The 17,066-nt window shown below is 49.4% G+C and overlaps 1 protein-coding gene and 1 long non-coding RNA gene across 2 annotated transcripts; one reads left to right on the top strand and one right to left on the bottom strand.

The window, feature by feature from the left end:
- Positions 1–2,913: 2,913 nt before the first annotated feature.
- Positions 2,914–4,439, top strand: xbp1 (X-box binding protein 1). Its single transcript, NM_001037943.1, has 5 exons — positions 2,914–3,156; positions 3,560–3,656; positions 3,808–3,924; positions 4,001–4,167; positions 4,262–4,439. The coding sequence occupies exons 1-5, from the start codon at positions 2,921–2,923 to the stop codon at positions 4,428–4,430; spliced, it is 786 nt and encodes a 261-aa protein (NP_001033032.1). The 5' UTR covers positions 2,914–2,920; the 3' UTR covers positions 4,431–4,439.
- A 6,057-nt stretch (positions 4,440–10,496) lies between these two features.
- On the bottom strand, positions 10,497–12,667 carry LOC115247600 (uncharacterized). Its single transcript, XR_003886644.1, has 3 exons — positions 12,452–12,667; positions 12,259–12,379; positions 10,497–11,454 (listed from the first exon to the last, which is right to left on the bottom strand). It is a non-coding gene; the product is annotated as an uncharacterized lncRNA (long non-coding RNA).
- Positions 12,668–17,066: the final 4,399 nt, after the last annotated feature.

Here is a 17,066-nt window from a genome sequence, read left to right as displayed (position 1 = left end):
ATGTTTTCCAGCCCTGGTGTGATGTTGTCCAACCCTGGTGTGATGTTCTCAGCCCTGGTGTGATGTTGTCCAACCCTGGTGTGATGTTGTCCAACCCTGGTGTGAGGTTCTCAGCCCTGGTGTGATGTTCTCCAGCCCTGGTGTGATGTTGTCCAACCCTGGTGTGAGGTTCTCAGCCCTGGTGTGATGTTCTCAAGCCCTGGTGTGATGTTGTCCAGCCCTGGTGTAATGTTCTCCAGCCCTGGTGTGATGTTCTCCAGCCCTGGTGTGATGTTCTCCAGCCCTGGTGTGATGTTGTCCAACCCTGGTGTGATGTTCTCAGCCCTGGTGTGATGTTCTCCAGCCCTGGTGTGATGTTCTCCAGCTCTTTATGATCGGACTCAATCAAACCTTGCCAGCTGCTGATGTAATCACCGAGTAAACACCCTCTTCCTGTCATCAGAGCGCCACGGCGTGTGAGTGTCTCACCAAGCTTTGGCTCTGTGCATGATGTGATTGTGGATGGACAGATTGACACCAGCTGCCTCTGCAGTTATTGAATACAGAAGCTGTTCTCTGTTCTCTGTCGTTGTTTATGAATGAGCCTCTTACGTCTTGTATCACTTTGTACTTCCAGGTCAAACTGAAATGTTCAGATCCTCTCCTGAACCAGCAGCAGAGTTCTCTGGAGTCTTTCTGTCACTGGTGATCAGGAGGCGTTTGTGTGTGTGTGAGCAGGTCGTGTTTGTGTTTGAGGCCTGTGTTCCTCCCCCATCCATCGGCATGTTTCACCGTATGATGCTCACAGGACTGATCATGAGGCTGTTCACTACCAGACTGCACAGGTCTGACTGATAACACGGCCCTGGGCTGTGTGCTAACAATGACGGGAGGCTGGATGACACATGTTGCTTAAAGCAAATCCCTAAAAATTTAAATGTAGGTGCAGTTGCACATTTCACAATTTTATCTGTGGAAGTTAAATCTTTGGAGTCCGTCTTCAGAGTGTGTGTGGTTCATTATATCTTCATTATACAGAATTATGGTTTACAATATGAAGGAATCGGAACATTCGACCATAGGTGCTGGATTTTTAAAGAGGCTCGGGCATTTTCACCACATGGGAGAGGATTTTTACTGATGTAGGATCATTTTCTCACCCCTGACGGGGGATTTTTGAGTCAGTATCTGTGTCAACCTCAACAGGATACTGTGTGTAGATCCGCTCTTCCTTTATTGTTGCTTACACAATCAGAAAATAGGTTAGTTTCACCAGAAAGTTCAAAGATATCTCTGTCTTTGTTGGACCATGGACGAACAGTTCATGTGGGTAAAAAACAACAGTTTTCTAATCTTAACGTTGTTTTTTGAAAGAACCAGGAGGAATTAGAGTTTTTGTGGATTGTGGTATATTGCAATCCTCTGAATGCACATTCCGACTTGATCTAGAGCCGTAGAGTAGTCTCAACTAAGTCTCACAATTCGACAAATAATGGGATGTCACAAGCTTTGGAATTGGCCACGCCCCCAAATTGAAGTCGGGGGTCAAATCAGGTCTAAGATCGTAGCGTTTGCTGCTAGCCTAATATGACATAGTGAACATTCATGGGTGTTCAGATTCCTTCTCTACTTTATCTTTCCATAAACTTCATCGTTACCTTTAAACATTTGAGATATTTGAAAACATGGCTAAAATTACGTTATCCGAGGGAAAATGGCTTCTAAGATTTTTAAAATTCTTCTGTTTTCAGCACAGCACACAGCAAGATGAAGAACAGCATTCTACTGTTCCTCGTGTTGATTCTGAAGCTCTGCAAACAGGTGGCGGCGTTTGCACGAACGTCTGGCTGTCAGCTACCCCTGCTGAGGCAACAAAGCACGGCGAGCTGTTAGCAACAGAGGCAGCAGAAACAGAAAAGAGAGTTCCTGTTGGAGGACAAGTAGTTTGCTTTGCTGGATGAAGCCAAAGTGCGGTTTCTGCTGTGTATCTGGCTGTCGTCATCAGCTGCAGTCCTATTCTGAGGAACTGTGCAGCAAGTAGGCCCATTTGTCATGATAGCGTTCCACTGAAAAAGGTTTCAGGGTTATTTTTGATGTGTGAGGAAATGTCACAGATGTCTTACAAACAAGCATCAACAGATATGGATCTTAAGAAAATAGGTTAAAAGAAATAGAGCATGGTAGAAAAATGCAACACAAATTAAATATTAATATGACGTCGTAAAAAAGTTGGCAACATGCCCGGTATTTTAGAAGGAAGTGAGTGTTTCGAGGAAGGCAAACAGGGTGGTAAAGCCTGTTTTATATCTTCCCAGAAGAGAATGAGGGTGACCTAAAAGTGAGAGCTGAATTTGGCCTTCAGGATAAAATATGTTAGAATATTAACACACACACACACGTTTTAATTCTGACCTGGTGACTTGTTCTAATCAATTTTCTAAAAAAAAACCCAAAAAACTCGTATAATCGTTTAGAAAATAAAGATAAGACACATTTGACTGGGTGTAAATGGAGAAGCTGGTCAGTGCACGACCACCGATTGGTGAGTGTGAAATCTGACGCAACTGCAGAAACAAAGACGTAAACAGGCGGAATATTTCCCCCTTTACCAACTTAAATCCACCCACAACAAAAAAAAAACCAGCAGCCGAATATAAATGTCGCCAACTTCTGATGAAAGATTTCAGAGAACTCGGGTTATTTTCTCTACAGGTCGCGACAGCCATTCAGCGAGCAGGAGCGGCGTGACGTCACGGCCGCCGCCAGCCAATCGGCTTCTACCACGATAGTAGAAAAAGATCGCAGACGCGATCCATTTTCTTCAACCGTTGAGTAATACCGGGGGAAGAGGGGTCACCAACAAATTGATGAGTTAATACCCGAGTCTGTGAGGATACCCGGTCATTTCTGATTCCAGACTCCGTCCAAGGGATACGCGAACATGGTGGTGGTGACAGCAGGGACCGGGGGAGCCCACAAAGTCCTCCTGATATCCGGGAAGCAGAGCGGCTCCTCCGGCGGCTCGCAGCCGGGCTTCAGCCGGCCCATCTCCGTCGTTTTACCCTCCGCGACGAGCCACACGTCCTCGGATTCAGACTCCAACTCTTCTGCGGGGCCACCAGTACGGAAGCGGCAGAGGCTCACGCACTTGAGCCCGGAGGAGAAAGCACTTCGGAGGTGGGTACGGTCGACTTTTGGGGGGCCATAAGTGGCCCAAGGCTTGGCGTTAAAAGCCGGTCATTGTTGCGCGGGGACACGCCCAACCGACTGGGTCAATTTCGCCACTAAAACCCCTCGGAACGGTTCCTTATTGCACCATGCTATCGCGGAATCGGGTCAGCTGACTGAGCTAATCTCCGCTAAGGTGTCCGACCTTTCAACTTTGATCCGGACTGTCAAACTGCTTCTCGGTCCGCCTGTGCGGAGCCGCCAGGGCGCGGGTTCCAATCCCGGACACCGTCGCCTATTTTCTGCCTGCGTGGCAGGAACATGGCCGGTGGCTGCGCACAGCTTAGTCAGCAGCTTGGAAAGAATGTGTCAATTCATGACCCCCCTCCCCTCCCCCCACCTATTTTTCTAGGAAACTCAAGAACAGAGTTGCAGCTCAGACGGCGAGAGACAGGAAAAAGGCCAAAATGGGGGAGCTGGAGCAGCAGGTTCTGGAGTTGGAGATGGAGGTAAAGGAGCTCTGGAGACCTTCTTTCTTCTGCGCCCCCATCGATGGGCGGCGCGTTGCACAACTCCAGAAGTGGTTCTTGTCAAATCGGTTAAACTTCCTGTTTCGCTGTAGCAAATTAAAGATTGGTGTTGTCCGTTTCTGCTTTACAGAATCAGAAACTTCACATTGAAAACAGGTTGCTCCAGGAGAAGACGAGCGGCCTTCTGGCTGAAAACGAGGAACTGAGACAGAGACTTTCTTTGGACACGATTGACTCAAAAGATGAGGTAGGAGCGGCGTAGAGCGCCACGCCGGGTGGTCGCCGTGGGAGCGGAGAGCTGAAATCTCTTATTCCCGATCCAGGTTCAGTGTCTGTTGTCCACCGGGAAGGAAGCAGGTTTGGGGGTCGGGTCTTCTGAGTCCGCAGCACTCAGGCTACGTGTGCCTCCGCAGCAGGTGCAGGCCCAGCAGCTCCTAAATCTGAAGACTTCCCAATGGATACAAGCAGTCCTGATTCTACAAACACTGAGGTGAGTCTGGAGCAGCTCCTCTTCCAGGGAGGGTTTAAACCCAGACCCGGGTCAGGGGTCACTGGGCTAATCTCGTTTTCTCTCTCCCTTCTAGTCTGATCTGCTTCTGGGCATTCTGGACATCCTTGACCCAGAGCTGTTCCTCAGATCTTGTGAGCAGGAGCCGCAGGTGCAGCTGGTCGGAGGGGGGGACCCAGTACCTGCCCCCGCACCTGCGACTCTGGGGTCCCCACCAGTTAAGCTGGAGGCCCTTAATGAACTGATCCACTTCGACCACATCTACACCAAGCCCGTGGAGGTGGCGAGCGACGGGCTCAGCAGCGACTCGGAGAGCGAGGCAGAGGAGGTAGACGAGGCTTCCTACGGCGGCGCCGAGGTGGTGGTGGTGGCGGAGACGGTCTGCGTCAAAGACGAGCCTCAGGAGGTGGTCATCGGCGGGACCGGGCAAAGCCAGGTGGACGACTTCTTCCCCGCAGCCTCGCCGCCGGCCTTCAGCGGCCTGGACAAGGAAGCCTCGCTGGTGGACACCTACAGCGACTCTGGATACGAAAGATCTCCGTCCCCCTTTAGCAACATGTCGTCCCCCCTGTGTTCCGAAAGCTCCTGGGACGACATGTTTGCTAACGAACTCTTCCCCCAGCTAATCAGCGTCTGAAGCCCACCCCCCCACATAACGATGGTATCAAGTATATACACGTAAGAGCTAATGTGTAGCGTTCCGCAAGTACAGACAAGAACATGTTTTAGGACGCCGTCGAACCCGCTTGTGTCCGGGCCGGAGACGCCAACCTCTCCATTACAGCAGGTCTGTAGCACCGGCCCTGGAAGATGGAGCCGACGGCGTCTTTGTAATCAAGGTTGCTCGCAAATCTTTATCTCGCAGTTCCAGAAACGATGGGTGGAGTTCAGTATTTGTGGATTCAAGAGGGGGGGGGGGGGGGGATCGGGGGGTGTGATCATTTAAATATTTTATTTATTTGTATTCTGCTTCAGAGTCGTTGTATTTCCACGTATAAATGCTTCTAATTTGTCGGTCGCTCTCTGTAGTCTAATTATACTGCATTAAAAAGAAAACCTGCATCTGCTTTGGTCTTTCCTCCTTTCTCCTCGACCAGAACCACCGATTGAATCTCAAATCTCGTACGCTACAAAAGGAGGGTTTGGGATACGAGGATCAGCTCTTTAAGGTTTTATTGCACTTATCTGACGTGCGTGGGCGTTTATCTGCCCTCCTCCGTTAATATTTGCCCTCTGGGGCAGCACAACCAGCCTTTTCCAGGAAGCCTCCCGCTGCTGTTGCGTAACCCTCTTAACAACCCGGGCCTGAGACCTTCCAGGGCTTCCAGCCCAAATAGGTCGGCCGAGAACGCGTTGAATGGGGAACACGCCTTTCCCCTGAGGAATTTAACTCGCGTTCACAATGAGGTGTCACAGGAGGAGACGGAGCGCCTTTGTCTGCAGGACAATAAGAATGGGCCCAGTGGATCGGGTCAGCAACAGGACCCGTCTGTCTCCGTTAGCATTAGCCTCTGCTAGCTGAAGCTGTCAGTGGGGCTCGTCTACCACAGCAGCTGCTGCTGTTGTGGAGTGTGACGGTTGTTCTGATGCCTCGACTAGAAAGAGACGAAACATTTTCATGTGGTTCTATTGAGGAAACCACGACGCCCCCCCCCGCCCCCCCCCGCAGCTTTGGCTAAGCAAACCCGAAAGTTTGAGGTGACGAATTCCAAGTTGCCTTTAGTTTAAATGCAAAAATAAAACCAACAGCTGCTGAACCGAGAGTGAAAATTCTCGGCTGCTGTTTCTGTTTCAGGTTAGCGAAGTCGAGAGAAGCTGAAGGTCTGATGTCCTGATAAGATGCCTTGAAATAAATTAGCAAAATAAAATAGCAATGTGCAGCTCTTGGGCCACCTGATTTTAAGAAAAATAACTCCGTTTCTATGATGGATGTATGGATTGATGTAGTGTGCATGTTCAGGACTGGTCAAGCCGCTAGCACGCTAACAAAGCTAATGAATGAACCTGCTTCTAAGTGTCAAAGCTCAGACTTAAATTAGATCCAGATCCTTCATATAGAACTGTCTTCGTGCTCACACGGATTAAGATAAACCCCCCCACAGACCTCGGGTTACTGCGCTCAGCGGTTTCATAAAGAGGATTGCTAACGCTACACCCTTAGCCGTCCCGTCGATGTCAGGCAGAGGGGGAGTAAAATGTGCACTTCAAATATCTGCTGGGACCCAACAACAGGAGGACTCTGAGAAATGACGCAGCTGATTAAACACGTTCAAAGAGGCGTAAAGCAAACAAGGGGTCAAGGCGACGCGCAGTGGCGCTTTCCACCGTAGCGGTTTAGGGTTAAACATCGGGACACGAATTAGGCCGTAAAAAAATAAGATACCTGGGGTCAGCCTGCCTGGTCACATTAACAAGATGCTAATGAAATACTATACCTGTGTGTGTGTGTGTGTGTGTGTGTGTGTGTGTGTCTGTGAATGAATCAGAAGGGACAGAGTGAGTCAACGTCTCCGTCACAGCCAGAAAACAACATCTGTCCCTATTTCTGGTTGAGTCGTAAGGCAAACGCGACCATCGATCAGCCGTCCAGGAATAATGCTCCGCTCATCCTGTTTGTCTGCTTCAGACATCTGCGCTAAGGTGCGTCAAACCTTGCTTTAGCCTCGCTGACAAAGAGGGACAAAAGGGGGGGAAATGTCAGGCATGATCGGCCCTGATCTCCCTTCTGGGCTAACTGTTTCCAGTTGCGTCAGAACACTGATGTTTGTGCAGATACGAGGCTGCAGGTACAAGAGGCTAATGACGCACGGCTAGCAGCCCGCACGGACACTTAGGAAAATGTCCCCCCCGGTTACTAATAGCAACAAAGAGCACCCGAGCGTGTGCTGGAAAACGTCTGATCCACAACGTTGAACACCGGCGCTGCTTCCAGGAATGACTCATGGAAGAGAATAAAAACATGAACTTTCCAAAGCAGAACCAACCTTAATGGCTTTAAGAATAGTTAAAAGGTCACAAGCGCTACGTATTAGATGGAGTCCTCATCAATATAACAGGCAACTGATCATCGGCAACTGATCATCGGTAGCTGATCATCTGCGTCCGTCAGCGGCTAAATAAGCAGCAGAAAGGGCCATTAAAGGGAAAACCAGATGTTGGCGATCCAGGAAGTCTGAGGGGGCGGGGCTTAGCTGAAACACAGCTGGCTGGCCGTCCTGCCAAAGTACAGAAAGATTTTCATTAAGAGTAATGTTACAGTGAGCTAGCATTAGCATCTTCAGCTCGCTGCGTTAGCCACTAATAGCAAAAGCTTTATTCAAAACAGGACGGGGGGGGGGGGGGGGGGGGGGGGCTCACAAGGCTTCACTACCCCGGTTTCACTTCCTGCACTCGTGGCAGGACTGTGAGAGGCGGGACACACACACACACACACACACACACACACACACACACACATCCTTGGGTCCTCCTACACAGACGGCCAGACCTTCTCTTTGAGGCTCCCTCAAAGGCAGCGAGCATTCTAAAAAGAAGAGTTTCAGAGCGGATCAAAGCGGATTACGCCAGTTTCTTTTGATATCATCCTCAAAGCTTTTACAGTTTCATCATTAAGGAGGCAGAACTTGCGACGGCCTTCGTAACTGGGCCGGTATCAGCCTGTGGTTCGTCTGTGGCGGCCTGTCCTGTTCCCTCCAGAGCACAAAGATCAAAGCATCAGAAAGTTCTTGATGTGTCTCCAGCAGCGGCCGACGAGGTCCAACTGTATTTGTGGAGTTTGTTGATACAATTGTGTAATCTCAATAATGGGAACAACAAATATTTCGCTTCAGCCACATTCCAGGAAAGAGCAGCGCCACAGAACTTTTTGGACCAGTACAGAAACCCAAAATACCCCGAGTCCGGCCTCCGTGTCGGCGTGTCGGGTCAATCTGAACTCCTGCTCATTGACATTTGTCACACTGACTCTAACGAGCGGCTCCTTTTCTTTCCTAATCTCTGGACCTCTAGGGAGGACCCCTACACACACACACACACACACACACACACACACACACACACACACTGGGACACACTACTGGAACGTGCAGCCAAATTCGCTTTCATAACTGAACTGCAGAGCAAATATTGAATCTTCCAGCGGGCTGTTGGCGGTGACACGAGGAAAGAGCTGGTTTCCCACCGGTGCCCGGGCTCTGCAGGAGGTGCTGGTGTCCAGGGAGCCCGTCCCACCGTGTTGACAGAGTCCACGCTCCCCAGCGGGCGCCACGGCGGGTGGATCCCGGTGTTCCCTGCTGCCCCTGAAGGGGTGCTGCCTATGATCAGGTCCTGGTTTCAGCTGAGATGTTCCTCTCTGTTAAACTTGCCCTCAACCCCCCACGAGCCCCTTTCACACATACACACACTTTCACACACATACACGCACTGGTATCTCTGTGAGGACTCTGCTATTATGCATGACTCAACTGTTAATTTAACATAATCCTAATCCTGCTCTAAAACCCTAAAGCCAAACAACACCTTACTCTCAACCAGCCCTTTCCAAGTTCCTCACAACGCACATGGAATCTCTGTACTCGTGCAGGAACACACACGCCTTTACTTTATTTTACCATCCTTATGTGGACCCCAGCCAATGAAAATTATCAGCGACCCTCATCGCTATGACAACAGGGAACTGTGGCGTGTGCCTGTGCTGCAGCTCTGGTTCACTGGCTCGATGGCAGCGGTTTCCTCTAGATTTCTGCCTGTTTTCTCTAAACAACACTCGTGGACCAGAAACACACACATTCAGGAAATACTGGTTCTGCTTTGTTGTTTTACCCTGACGAGCACAACCGCCCTTCATCATCAGGTGCTTGTGGATTCTGACGTTCTCCTCTTCCTCACTGTGTGCTTTCATCAGGAAACAGTGACCCCCTGACTCTGACCCCCAAATCATGCGCTTCTATGGCAACTGGATGGAGATGAAGCAGGAATGAAGGTTCTGGATGCAGAAAAGAGTCTGAAAAGAGTCTGAAAAGAGTCGAACTCGCTTCATTACATCCTGATTAAATCTGCTGATTAACCCCCAACGTCGGCACCAAATGCCACTCTTCTCCCGGCTCGGACCCCTGGTGTTCCGCCACTGAGCCAGAAACTGAAACCAAATCAAGTCACGTGTGGCCGAACCAGATCCGCTCACAGCCGGCGACGCTGACACCTTCTGGTTCAGAGAGTCGCCTTGACTGGCCTCATTTATCTGTCTGCTTCCTGTGCAACCTGCTGGGCCACGTTCAGAGGGTCCGGGCCATGTTCAGAGGGTCTGGGGCCACGTTCAGAGGGTCTGGGCCATGTTCAGAGGGTCTGGGGCACATTCAGAGGGTCTGGGCCACGTTCGGAGGGTCTGGGCCACGTTTAGAGGGTCTGGGCCACGTTCAGAGGGTCTGGGCCACGTTCAGAGGGTCCGGGGCACGTTCAGAGGGTCTGGGGCATGTTCAGAGGGTCTGGGCCACAATCAGAGGGTCTGGGCCACGTTCAGAGGGTCTGGGCCACGTTCAGAGGGTCTGGGGCACGTTCAAAGGGTCTGGGGCACGTTCAGAGGGTCTGGGCCACATTCAGAGGGTCTGGGGCACGTTCAAAGGGTCTGGGGCACGTTCAGAGGGTCTGGGCCACATTCAGAGGGTCTGGGGCACGTTCAGAGGGTCTGGGGCACGTTCAGAGGGTCTGGGCCACGTTCAGAGGGTCTGGGGCACGTTCAAAGGGTCCGGGCGATGTTCAGAGGGTCTGGGGCACGTTCAGAGGGTCTGGGCCACATTCAGAGGGTCTCTACGTAACGTACCTGTGGTGAAAGCATTTTCTAGGCCAGAACAGAATCCTGATTGGATCATGGCCCCTCAGGACTGGGTTTGGACACCACCGCTCCACATGGTCAGAATAGAACCCAGAACTTTGCCAGTGTGAAGCAGCTGTCTGACCTTAATGGTGCTTCAGAACAGAACAAATCCTCATGGGTGGCCGCCGTCACCAGACAGAAGTGTTTATTAGCGCTGATGCTAACATATACACATGTGCTTGCCTGACCTCTGTCCCCACAACCCCCCCAATTCCTCAGACTCCACATTCCAGCCCGGATGATGTCTTCAGCAGGCTGCATGTTGCCTCGTTCCTGAGGAATCCAGGTCACATGCTCGCTCGGGGACAAAGGTTGGTCACATGATAAAGGGCCACGCGGGCTGAAGGTTGGCGTAACAACCAAACAATACAAATGTGGTGGTATTTTCTGACAAATCGGCCATGAGATTGCGTCGCGCGTTGGTGCGTCCTTCCAGAATCCCCGTCGGGGGCCTGGGCTAACAGCAGAGTCCCCGTATCAGAGCTAGCAGCTATCTCAAATGCAAATATAAAGGGAAGATAAGAAAATGGCCACGCAAAGTACGCTGCCTGTTTTACATATTGACAGAAAGGACTCGTTTGTTTACGCACGCACAGACGGGATTTGGGAGATATTTTAGAATGGTATTATTTTTGACTATTGATTAATGGTGGAGGTTTTCCCAGCTGCCTGTTTACACACACATTAAGCCTCAGGAATACACACGGGTGTTATCCAAACTGTCGGAACTGTCCGAGGCTTGGAAGGCAAACACACACCAGCTCTGCCAGTAAACAAATGAGGAAATGCTGATGGTGCAGGACAGGAAAATCCACCTTTGTAGTCATGACGATACAGAGAGAGCTAAAAGAAGCTGGAACTCGTTTAGGAAAACACACAGAGGAAGCAGCGATTGGCTGAAGGTCTTCTGCCTCGTTGTTGTAAACTCAGCCTTTATTCAAGGACGACTTTATCATAATGCCCCAGAGGGCCGCAATAAAGTCACATTTGGATGTACAGATTAGATTCCCTGTTGGTTGAAGATGATGTGACTGGCCGCAGCGACCCGCTGGCCACTTACTGGACTAAACACACTACTGTTCTGCTTCTCGTGGCCACATTTTTACTGTTGTGTTAAAAAATAAATAAATAGAGAAGTTATGTTGGTTTAGTCGTCCTACTCCTACAACGCCGTCTTCCTCTAGCAGTTAAACTGGAACAATGGCCAGTAAAACGTGTTAAAACTGGTTAAAATGGGGTCTCGGATGTGGATTCCTGCTGATTCCAGCTGTGTGTCAGCAAAAATAGGAACTCCTGTTCCAAAAACACCGGCCTCTGTCCTGTCTTCTGCTTTTACTGAGCTGAACCCAGCTGGAGGGAAACGGCAGCTTCTCTGCCATCAAAAGCCTCGTCGCACACTAATGATTACAGAGAAGAAACCAGTCAGCAGGCTTCATCGTAATCAGGCGGTAATCAGGCTGTCAGCTCTTTAAAAGCCGGGGTAAATATCAGGTACGGCTGAAACAGCCCTGATTGCATTATACGACCTGCCCTTTTGTCCCCGCAGTCACGACACAATCTCACCAAAGTGAGTCTCACGGGGGATTTCTGAGATCACTGTGAGATCACTGGCCCTGAATCTGAGGGGGGGTCTTGGTGGCGACAGCCTAATATAGGAGCGCGCACGTGTGGAGAGGCCAGCCCGAGCTGCCATTTTTATGGCCTTCCTCCGTCCCTCTGTGTCCTTTTCACATTAAAAATGCCACTTATGAGGCTGAGCTGATGTCTCTGGGTCTATTTAACGGGACAGCTGTTTGCTGTCTGTGGTTTGTTCTATTTGATTCACGTTTTTGACTTTCTCGCCCTTCTAACCTCTCCTGTCCTTGAAAAATCCCCATCCGTTAAAGTCTTATGGATCAGATGAGGCTTCCACCCACTGAAGGGTCACCTATCTGGGGAAGGGGGGGTGGTTGACCCTTGTGTTTGTCAGTAGGGGGTTGTGTTGTGTGTATTAATGGCGGGGTCAGAGTTACTGTCTCTGCTCTAGTCAATGTTTATCCTAGAAGACGCGTTTGAATTGAAAAGGTTCGCTTTATTGGCAAAATTGATTGTTGATAACATTTATAGATTTTTCTCTTCATTTTCATTTCATATTAAACCGTTTAAACTGTGAGTAAAATGCAAATACGTCAATAAATGTCGATTTTAAAAGTGAGACTTACCTGCACTTCCGTAAATAAACAACCACTGCCCCCTGCTGGTCAGTTACTGTCATCACACCAAGACCGTCTAAATGAACACGCCTTGTGCCATTTAATCCCAAATGCAGTAAAATGTTCCGTCCTGCGATGGCAGATTACACCAGATCTAGTTTACAGAGATAGTAAAGCATCCATTCAAATGTTAAATAATCACCTAAACGACTTGACTTCTCCGTGAAAAAATTAATCACTGTGTGGCAAATCTGACGATGAGCCACTTATTAAAATGTAGAAAAACCTGCAGCCAAAAGCAGGATAAACAGGCGTGTTACTGAGACGATCCCAAAATAAATGCGATGGATTAACTCTGACAAAAGAGGACCTCTTCAGAAAGTGTTGCAAGGCGAGGTAAGCATCCTAATTATGCAGAGTCATTCACTTTCCTTTTCATCAAAGAGTTTGAGAAAGAGAAAGTGCTTCTCAAAGTAAAGAACTTAACAGAGAGAACAGTGTGTCTCCAGTGGCCAATTTCAGGGTTGCGTTGAAAGACTGCTTTAAAGAAATACAATTAGATTAATCCTTTGATTTTGGGGACTTATTTCCTGATTAAAGGAGGCAGCGCGAGGGTGAAGAAAAGGTTGGCAGACAGACCAAATTAGAGAGAGACAGGATCTCTCTACCTGCCTCAGGATCAGTGTGCAGGTCTTAAACCTGTAATCTTATCACCAGCTATGTTATTCTGACGTCTGAAGAGATGCATTCTGGGAAACTCTGGTTTTATAAGAGCAAATTTCAGAGTTCTGCAAGTTTAATGTTGCCCAGCAACTCTTTGAAATGGCTTCTGTGAGCTGGATGGTACAGATGATTCTGAAGCCACTGGTGCCCAAATTAGCATCCAATCAACCAATTAATGAATGCCTGGTTTTACTTCCACACTATCAGCTTTATGTTGACTTTATTAAGGGCATCGTTGGAGCTCCGAGCCCATTTTTCACAACTTTTCCTCAGCCTCAGATTGACCCAAGATGCTTGAGGGTTAGAGACTGTTAGAACCATTGTATCAAAGTTATCTCTTATTTGCTTTTACCTTGTTATATTCTTTATTCTTGTTATATTGTTTCCCATTACTTATTGTTTCTTATTATTTGTTAATGCTTAATGTTCATGATGCTTGATGTGTGAACTCGTACTCCTCTGAGGGTGACAGGGCCTGACACAGGAGGTCTTTTAATCTGTCTGATATGGAAGAATGTGCTGTGTGCGAGCTAAGCTAATCAAATCAGCGAAGACCTACGTATAATCTCACCATTATGATTTACAGTTTCTTGCTTTGTTTGGGACCTGCTATCTTGTGTTTCCCCCTCCCTTTAGGCACATTCGAGTTCTGTGTAACGAGGGATCTCCTATTTTCAATAAAAGAAGGATGGCGGAAGCCCAATGACCTTTATCAAAGTTAGGCCTCCTCGCTGCTGGTTCAGACACGGATTGCCGATGCCCTTTCTTCAAAGCCTCGTTGTTCCGTGTTCTCCCTGCAGCAGAGAGGAGCGGGACTCTTAATGGGCTTCCATCTGCCACACGCCCGTGCACAGTGGCCCTTTCACTTAATGACCCTCTGCACTTTCATTTCACATTAAAACGATGCGCTCCAGCTTCAGCGTTCAGTGTAGCCGGGTTAGCTCGGCCAAAACGAGCTGACGCCTTCCGAGAGGCGTTACTGCCAGCACCAGCGGTCCAAGTCCACGTGGACATCTGATTGTCCTTCTTTGAGTTAGCAGAGAAGCTAATTGGCTCTAATGGCTGGTTTTATATTAACATAAATGTTAAGAGGAGATGGAGGATTCTGGTGTCAGTCGAGTGTTGACCTTGATCCACTTCAGGGCGAATGCAGAGACACATGCAGGGGGCAGGCAGCCGTCTCTCGTCAAGAGGCCCCCCCTCCCTGCTTTCTCCCTCCTCCTCCTCCTCCTCCTCCTCCTCAGCCTGTCTGTCAGTGCAGAGCTGAACCTGGAGGGCGTGTGATACTCCCATCATCTTAATTATCAGAGAGGAATGAAGCGCGGCGCTTGAGCAGCAACAGCTCAATAAAATGTCCTCTGCTGCCACCCACCCCCCTGGGGAAAGGAGAGAATGGGTGTGTGTGTCTGAAGGTGCTCAGTATTTCTCCACAGGCCACCAGAGTTCGTGGACACGTGAAGGAAGAGCTCAAGGCCGTTGGCCTTCTTACTTTACTATGTTTAACCACGACCTGCACTTCCACCGCCCCCTGCTGTCCGTGCAAGGTATTGAACCAGCAGCTGCAGGTCTTTTGCTGCCAAAGTTGCAAAGACACCCCCCCCAGACACACACACCCACACCCACACCCACACACACACCCACACCCACCCACACACACACCCACACCCACACACACACACACACACACACACACACTGACTGTTAACCTCGGCACAGGGCGCAGCAAATAAGCAATAATGCGATACATTCATCACTACGGTGACCTTTCGCTCGCCCGTCATCAGCGGAGCACCCTGAGAGCCGCTCCCACCATGAGCACGGTCATTATTCACGCCAACACTGCCCCCTGGTGGACGGTTCAGAGGCGCCGTTTCGTCACTGCTCTGCTCAGTATCGCCTCAGATGGGTCATTTGAGCTGGGAGACTTCCTAGAAAATTGGATCTGAGCACAAGGCCTCAGAGGCTGCGGCAGGAAAATGCTGGAAACAGCCCGAAATCTCCCGGCTCTTTATATTTTTCTAGTCTTCTGTTAAATTATTCAGAGCTTCCAGGGTCTGTTTAGGCCACCTCCTGTGAGTGACTGACCGCCAGTTTCAGGAATCCATTCATTCCTTTAATATTTCACATCTGAAGAGACGACAAATGTCGCAACAGGAGAGAAACTCGGGGAAAAAACCCGAACCCGACCCAACCAAAGCCATCGGTGGATGTGTGGGAATAACAAAGTAGCTGCTGCTCTTCTTCCTCTTCATCTCCTCTTTGTGAAGCCCCCACGGTGGGTCACTTCCACCTGAAGGAGGGTTGAGCGCGGGGAGGGGGCGAAGATGGAAGAATGCAATCTCCTCTCTAAGCCCGGACCCCCTCCGGAGGTTTGGATTTATATTTCATCCTGTCAGCTCAGGCCTGCAGCTCATCACCGCTGCTCTTCATCACAGAGCTCCTCAGAGCTCTTCTGTTCTGGGGGTCTGGGGGGGGGGGATTGGTGTTGCTTGACCGAAGGTGTGCGGTGGTCTGCCAAAGAAATGACACCTGTGCCGCCATATTTGGGCGAGCAGACTGAGCCCTGAGCTGGTGTCCTTCTGAAAGTGGTCGATTATCATTCAAGATTCTGTTTCGGTGACTCCATTTTCTATTCAGCTTCAGACGGAGGGATTTATTCCTTCTTTTTATCCACACGACTACCAGACAGATGCATGTGGGCAGTCAGAACCCTCCTCAAGGCCTCGGGAATTGTAGAGAATGTTAATGACGCACATTTATTTACACTACATGCCCGTAGCTCAAAATGAGCGAAACCGTAAAGGAAAGGGTCGTCCCGGCTCGGACGCCGCCCGGACAACATTTCACATGTTAATATCTAATCTCGTACTAATATCTGGAGAAGAGGCCCGATGGGTAAAGGCAGAAACTTCCCGTGGGAACAACTTCCGAAGGCGTCCTGTCTGAACGCTCGGCTACAGCCTCGCCTGCTGTCCACCGCCGACGTCCGTCATCTCGACACCGTCGCACTTGCGGGTTTTACGAGCGCGATCATTCTCCCGCTGCCTCGGCACGTGGGACAAGGCGTTATGAGTTCTGCTATGGTTTGGGCCCCGCTCCCTTCCTGACGGTGAACGGCCCCCTCAGGCAGCCAGCGACTCTTCATTACCAGCCTCCCATTTGTCTGCAGGGGAGAGTGGTCCAGGATCCGTCATCTGTCAGGTGACTTTCTTTGAGGAGTGATGGGGGGGGGGGGGGTCTCATTATTTTCCAGAACGCAGGGCTGGCAGCGGTGATGATGCATCAGGGCGAAGAGGCCGTGGTGTTCAGGAACGTTTCAGGGATTCGTCGATGCAAAACAACATGTTTTATGGGCCCAGCATTCCCCCGAAAGCCCTGGAAATAACAGTCAAGTGCCTTTTACTGTGTCCAGCACTCTTTATCACCATCTATGCTCCTGGGTCACAAACACCTGAGTTCAAATCTTTATTTTGGTGCTTGAGGGTGAATTCTCTTTATGACAGAAGCTCTTATTTTGAAGAGCTGGGAGTCAAAACAGCGGATGTCAGATAATAGCCTGAACATTGTGTCTAATTTATGATTACCGCTGAGTAGTTTTACAAAATTAACGCTAAGTTAAAGTCTAATCAGTTTGGAAAAGTAAAGTATTTCACTAAACTGCAAACTGTGTAATACTTATTTCTTTTAAAGGCCATCAAACATTAAAGAAGAGTACTTATTTTGCTCTCAGAACATCAAAAATCAAAGCGATTTATGATAAAACCGTCTCAGCAGAGGCTGAACTGTGAACACGAGCTTCACGTGTGTTTGCCCTCATTTTAAACCTTTAACGAGGCTGATTTGTCAGGGGGGAAAACCCTGTTTTTCAGAGATTTTAACTCTATGGACATCAAAGCAAACGGCGGGATAAAAGAGAAACAGGCTAACGTGTCAGCTGCAGCTCTCGCCGTCTGAAGATTTCATCCAATATTCAGAGCTCGGCTTGTTTTTTCATTGCGTTTGAGGGTTGCTGCGTCCTGGTAATGTGTCAGCTCGACATGAAGCAGGTAAACCAAAAAAAATAAAAATGACAGTAGGAACATGAAAGTTTAACA

The sequence above is a fragment of the Takifugu rubripes genome, chromosome 21 (assembly GCF_901000725.2).
Source record: "Takifugu rubripes chromosome 21, fTakRub1.2, whole genome shotgun sequence".
NCBI lineage: Eukaryota > Metazoa > Chordata > Actinopteri > Tetraodontiformes > Tetraodontidae > Takifugu > Takifugu rubripes.
This window is presented reverse-complemented; position numbering and strand designations above follow the sequence as displayed.

Bases quoted from the DNA above. Each gene is read 5' to 3' on its own strand.
- xbp1 (NM_001037943.1), top strand. From the start codon at position 2,921: ATGGTGGTGGTGACAGCAGGGACCGGGGGAGCCCACAAAGTCCTCCTG. The intron at 3,925-4,000 runs GTAGGAGCGGCG...TTCCCGATCCAG, and splicing joins CGATTGACTCAAAAGATGAG to GTTCAGTGTCTGTTGTCCAC. The intron at 4,168-4,261 runs GTGAGTCTGGAG...TCTCCCTTCTAG, and splicing joins CTGATTCTACAAACACTGAG to TCTGATCTGCTTCTGGGCAT.